The 6,290-nt window shown below is 53.9% G+C and overlaps 1 protein-coding gene across 1 annotated transcript in view; it reads left to right on the forward strand.

The window, feature by feature from the left end:
• The first annotated feature begins 464 nt into the window (after positions 1 to 464).
• SLC13A5 (solute carrier family 13 member 5) overlaps positions 465 to 6,290 on the forward strand; it is a 26,352-nt gene continuing 20,526 nt past the window's right edge. Inside the window, exon 1 of the mRNA XM_082861357.1 lies at positions 465 to 615. Coding sequence (XP_082717483.1) covers positions 514 to 615 — 102 coding nt within the window. The 5' untranslated portion in view covers positions 465 to 513. The remainder of the gene's footprint in view (positions 616 to 6,290) is intronic.

Consider the following 6,290-nt stretch of genomic DNA (forward strand, 5'->3'; position numbering starts at 1 on the left):
TGAGAGTGGGAGGGGCAGAAGTAACCAGGTGAAAAGGAGGGAGAGGTTGGGGAGACGGATCCGAAAGACTCAGAAACCGCTAGGGACTTTCACCTGGGACCCCGGCAGGGCCCAGGAAGGGCAGGTGCGGATGCAGGGGGGCGCCGTACGCCTAAGCCCGCAGACTGAATGACCAGTCACTCCCGCTTGGCCGTCCGCGGGAGCCTGTCTAGGGCACCGCAGAAAAGTCTCGGAGAGCCAGGAGGTGCCAGGGCCCAGACCACTCCTGGAGGGCCCGCCAGAAGCGCTGGAGTCCGTGGGCGCCGCCCGCCTCCGCCCAGAGGCAGAGTTGGGGGCAGGCTTGTCCCACCGACCCCGCGGGATTGGCCCCGCCCCGGGGCCGCGGGGAGGCCCCACCATGGGAGGCGGAGTTCCCGCCGCCCCCTCCAACCCCCTGGACTGCGGCCCCTTCTTAAGCCCGTGAAGCTACTGGCTGCCCCTCTCTCGCTTCTCCCGCCAGACTCCCTCTCCGCGATGGCCTCCGCACTGAGCTATGTCTCCAAGTTCAAGTCCTTCGTGATCTTGTTCGTCACCCCGATTCTGCTGCTGCCACTCATCATTCTGATGCCCGCCAAGGTCAGTTGCGTCTCTGGGCAGCCTCTTGGATTCTGGGCGCCGGGCGCCCAGCAGCAGGCACCGAACCCGGGAGCATTGGGTGGAGCGCACGGATTCCCGGGGGCGGGCACGGCTCCCCTGAGGCACGGAGGCTCAGGAGCTCCGGGTGCTATGGGAGGCGCCCTGCAAGGAATTCTGACAGGCATGGATCTTGGGGTTCACAGATCCCAGGGCGCAAGAACTGTTTTGGTAAGCACAGAAACCCAGAAGTTAGCACCGATCTTGGCCACACAGCCCCTCTATAGGCTCAGAATCTCCCCAGAGTGCATAACCCGGTCCCCAGGCCCCCCAAATGCCACCTGTACCAAGAGGGAGCCTGGGGGCTTGTCTTTCCCTTCTTTCTCCTGTCTCTTCCCTTGGGGAATGGGGACTTCCCAGCTGTAGGTGGCTTCTGAGGCCAGTCGGGGACCTACACGGAAAGATCGTCACCTAAGTGAACCCTGAGTGCCATCTTTGTCCCTCTCTGGCCCTCCTTTGAGCCTCGGTTTCCCTGTCTATGATCCACATTTCTTTCCAGCTCTGAAACCTGGGCAGCCACAGCTGAGTCAGAAACCTGCTCCCAGCTGAAAGGCAGGTCAGGCCTGCCTGCTTTTGCTCACTGCCCGCTGTGGAGGCGGCAGGAGGTGGGACACGGTCCCAGAGCTCACGCCTTGGGTGGCACGATGCAGGGTCTCTGGGAAGCCGTGTCCCAAGCCCTGGCCTCCTGGTGCTCCCAGGAGGGAAGCGGAGAATGAATGGCCTTGGCCACAGGGTGGGGGCGGTGCGGGGAGCCTGGGCCCAGGCCCTGCTGGGCAGTGCGAGGCCTGTTTGGCAGAGGCCCGAGCCCTTTGAAGGCTTTTGGCTGCTGGCTGCTCCTTCCTCATTCCCTCTTTCCACCTTTCACTCTCAGCCCAGACAGGAAACCTCAGCTCCCCCCAGCCCCAGCAGGTTTGGGAAATGGAGGAGCTCTTTAGGGGATGTTCTGAGGGCAGTCCTAGAGGAATGGGGTTGTACTGGGGTATCGGGAAGCCAATCTTTGAGAGAACTTGACTTCCACCTTTCACCCATCCTTGTGATTTTATTATTTATTTATTTTACTTTTGGCTTTGTTGGGTCTTTGTTGCTGCACGCGGGCTTTCTCTAGTTGCGGCGGGTGGGGGCTACTCTTTGTTGCTGTGGCGGGCTTCTCATTGCAGTGGCTTCTCTTGCTGCGGAGCACGGGCTCTAGGCACGCGGGCTTCAGCAGTTGTGGTTTGTGGGCTCCAGAGCGCAGGCTCAGTAGTTGTGGTGCACGGGCTTAGTTGCTCCACGGCATGTGGGATCTTCCCGGACCAGGGCTCGAACCCGTGTCCCCTGCACTGGCAGATGGATTCTTAACCACTGTGCCACCAGGGAAGCCCCATCCTTGTGATTTTAGCCAAGCCCCTGCGTTCTCTGGGCCTTGGTGTTCTTGTCTGTACGATGGGGCAAGGTGGTTTGGTTGTTGACATTTTATGGCTTTTGGTGCCAAAAGAGATTATGCTGGTTCCTAGGATGGGGGAGGGGGAGGCTGGGAGGAGCCCTTGGGTGGGCTGAACACAGACCCTGGATGGGCCAAGGACAGCAGATCCAACTAGAGTGGTTCTTTTGTTTCCACACCAACTGTGATCGGCCATATTTCCTCTGTAGAAAAAGATTTGGGGCTGTTATCATCTGTGGGAGGGAGCCAGGAAGGAGAGCTGTGATTTTAGTTCTGCTGGTGGGGAGTGAGGTTCCCTGGACATCAATTATGGTAGCTTTGCTGACCTTCCTGCTCCAGAAGAGTATGACCGAGATCCCACCACCACCCCTGGCCATCCCATCCCCCCACACACAGGTGGCCCTGAGCTGGGACCCTCAATTCAGGCTGTGAATGCATGTCATTGACCTGCCCCGGGAGTGAGAATCAGGTGAGGGAAGAGGAAGTATCAGTAAAGGTCGTTCCAGGGGCTGACTTCATGTGCTTTCTCTCCCAGTGGTGCAGGTGACTGGGAGCCAGAACCCTGTCTGCTTGTTTTCTCCCTGTGTGCTTCTGTTTTGGTCACCCTCAAGAGCTCCCCGTCCCCACCCACAGCCACAAAGTTTGCAGGGAAACCCAGGGCAGGGGGCAGAGCAGCGGGGAAGCTGGCGAGAACTTGGCAGCCTGGGTGGCACTGTCCAAGCGGGGCGGCGACTCCCAGGGCATGTCACCCTCTGCCAGTGCCCAGGCCCCTCTCCTGCAGGTTTTCTTCTTTTCCTCTTCTCCTACACCTTGCTTCCTTCCTGTCTTCATCTCTGCTCCACTTTTCTGCCTGTTCTCTGGGTTCTTTCTTTTAAAAAAAATAGCTTTTTATTAAATAAAAAAGTAGATTCATTGTGTTATTAAAGTTTTTTTTTTTTTTGCGGTACGTGGGCCTCTCACTGCTGTGGCCTCTCCCGTTGCGGAGCACAGGCTCCGGACGCGCAGGCTCAGCGGCCATGGCTCACGGGCCTAGCCGCGCCGCGGCATGTGGGATCTTCCCGGACCGGGGCACGAACCTGTGTCCCCTGCATCGGCAGGCGGACTCTCAACCACTGCGCCACCAGGGAAGTCCTATATATTATTTTTAAAGTCTGTGAAGTATAAAGTAAAAATGAAAAGACTTTCAAATCCCGTAAGACACATGCACAGTATGTTCTCTTAGCTACAATTTTCCATTAAGCACTATGTCATGGACGCCCTTATTTGTTAATAATTAGGTAAATAATGAGCCATGGTTTTCTCCAGTTGTGCACTTAACGTATTTTTTGAGTCCCACTATGTGCTCTCCACTGTGCTGGGTGTGGACTTTTAAATCCCACTGTCCACTGTGAGCTCAGCTTGCAGTGCTCCTCCGGCCACATTCTCAGCTGCAGGGAAGGCTCTGAACTGACCAAGAACTGGGCTCCCATCTGCAGGTAGAATCCATCTCATTCTGCACGGTGACCAACCCCTCCTCAGGCTTCCCCAAGGTCACATGTCCTATTCTGCTCTCTCCACAACACTCTGGGAGCATTCTAGATGAGGGAGGGTCAAGTTTGCTGACTGGTAGTATTCAGGGATGGGGCACCCTCCTGGGCCTCCTGATAGGAGCATGGAAGTGAGAGGGCAGTTAGCCTGTGTCTTTTCTGTTGGTTACTTCTGGCGCCTCTAGGAACTGTCCCGGGAAAACTGGTTACACATGTCACCTGCCGCTTCTAAGTTCAGATAATAAAAAAATCACTTTCTGTGTGCCATATGTTAAGAATGGGTACTTTTAAATCCTCACTTTACAGCTGAGGACAGGAAACAAGCAGGGGGAGGGGCCAGGGTTGGGAGTGGGAGGAATATTTTATCAAAGACATTGTTGGGAATTGTTCTCACATGATGATAAGGAGAGAGGGCTTCCCTGGTGGCACAGTGGTTGAGAGTCCGCCTGCCGATGCAGGGGACGCGGGTTCGTGCCCCGGTCCGGGAAGATCCCACATGCCGTGGAGCGGCTGGGTCCATGAGCCATGGCCACTGAGCCTGCGCGTCCGGAGCCTGTGCTCCGCAACGGGAGAGGCCACAACAGTGAGAGATCCGCATACCGCAAAAAAAAAAAAAAAAAAGACATTGTTGGGAATTGTTCTCACATGATGATAAGAAGAAGGAGGGTGAGTTTTAGACAGTATTACCGTTTTAAAATTCTCTACAGCACACCCTCTTATTGCCCCCCCCTGCAGCGGACCATTCCTACCTCTCTCTCCCTTGACACCAAGGCCCAGAGAAGGCGTAACTGAAGGCCACACAACGGCAGACAGCAGACGCTGATCAGGCCCGCCCGGTGTCAAAGCCTGGTCTTCTAACCACGTTGCTATCCTGCCTTGAGCCCAGAGGCTTCAACCAGCATTGATTCTCCCCTCCTTCCCAACAAAGGCACATCTGACAAAGTTTGGAGACATTTTTTGTTGTCACAACTGGAGAGTGCAACTGGCATCTAGCAGGGTGGAGGCCAGAGATACTGCCAAACATCCTACCATGCACAAGACAGGCCCCCACCCCCCACCAACACAGAACCATCCAACCCAAAATGTCAGTAGTGCCAAGGCTGAGAAACCCTGCATTAGACAGTAGAGAGGTGTCCTGGGGTTCTCATGGGCTGCTGAAGAAAGATTTATTTTTATCACTGAAAACACAATCCAGACAAAGAATGTCTCAGCCTTTGTGTGGTGTTCCATGCGTATAATAAGTGTTGCCTCGGGTGGTGATAAACAGTGATTGTGTGCAGGTGCGTTTGCCCAGCAGTGCTGTGCTGGCCCGCTCCTCTAAGCAGCATCTGCAGTGCCCCCGGGGTCTCAGGCCTGTGCTGGATGCCGAGTGACACGGACTCTGCCCTCCACTGCTCACTCCACTGTCCAGTGCTCAATGGTGGGTGAAATGTAATGCCAACCCGGTGTGCTAATTGCTGCGGGTGGGGGCGTGCACAGAGGAAGGACACAGACCCAGACTAGGGGCAGCAGTGAACTGAGCCCCAAGCACTCACTCCAGGCCAAAGGAATGATGTCATGTGTGAGAGCAGCTGTGGGAGGCAGAGCATCTGCCTCAGTTCCCACCAGTGCCCTGGGGTCTCAGGAGCTCGGGGTGGGAATGGGCATGGGAGATGTGGCTGGAGGGCCCTGCAGGGCCTGCTCCATCACAGAGGGTCTCCCAAGACATGCTAAGGCATTTGGCTTTTGTCCTGAAGGCAAAGGAAGGCTTTTAAGCAAGGGAGTGATATGATCCGGTTTGTAAAAAGAGAAAGAGGGAGCAGCCGTGTGGAGTGATGCAAGTAGAAAGATCATATTAGAAGATAGCTGTGCTGTACACCTGAAATTAACATGATATTCTAAATCAATTAAATCAATATTTATCAATTTATCAATATCAATTTATCAATATCAATCAATCAAATAAATCAATATACTTCAATTACAAAAAAAAAACTACAGTGAATAAAACAGCAAATTAAAAAAAAGATAGCCGCAGTGATGCAGGCAGAAGATGTGGCCTGAGCAAAGGCAGGGCCACAGGGTGAAGGAAGAAGGGAAAGAGGAAGATTTGGGGGTAGAAGTTATAGGTTTTGGAGGCTGATTAAATTGGAGGGGGCTGGAATGAGGGAGAGGCAGAGCCTGGTTGGTTAATAATGATTATAGTAAAAATGCTGATGAAACAAAAAACAACCCAGGGAGGTGGGCATTATCATCCCTATTTTATTAGGCGATGAGACGGAGAATTAAAGTCCTACAGTGAGTAAGGGGCCGGGGCCGTGAGCGCTTGAACCAAACCCAGGTCTGTCTCACTCCAAAGCCAAGATCCCAGTGGCTAAGTAGCTAAAGGGTGTGAACAGGCGGTTCACACAAGATTAAATACGAACAGTAAAGCTTGAGACCCTTGTAACTAGAGAGGCTAATAGACACCAAGACCATCTTCTCAGTTATAATAAAAAACAGCCCTGCAAATCCTCAGCGCTGGCCATTCTCTGAATGAGCTGGCTTAGAACACACATTTCTGGGAGCCGAGAAAGTTGGAGCAGCCTTTTGAGAAGGAAATTAGACAGAGATACCAGGAGTTTGAGGATGTGCTTTGGGGAGCCTTCCCTAAGAATTGCACTTACTTTGTAAAATGATTTAATTTTTAGAGC

Source organism: Leucopleurus acutus (genome assembly GCF_964270905.1).
Source record: "Leucopleurus acutus genome assembly, chromosome: 19".
NCBI classification, from domain to species: domain Eukaryota; kingdom Metazoa; phylum Chordata; class Mammalia; order Artiodactyla; family Delphinidae; genus Leucopleurus; species Leucopleurus acutus.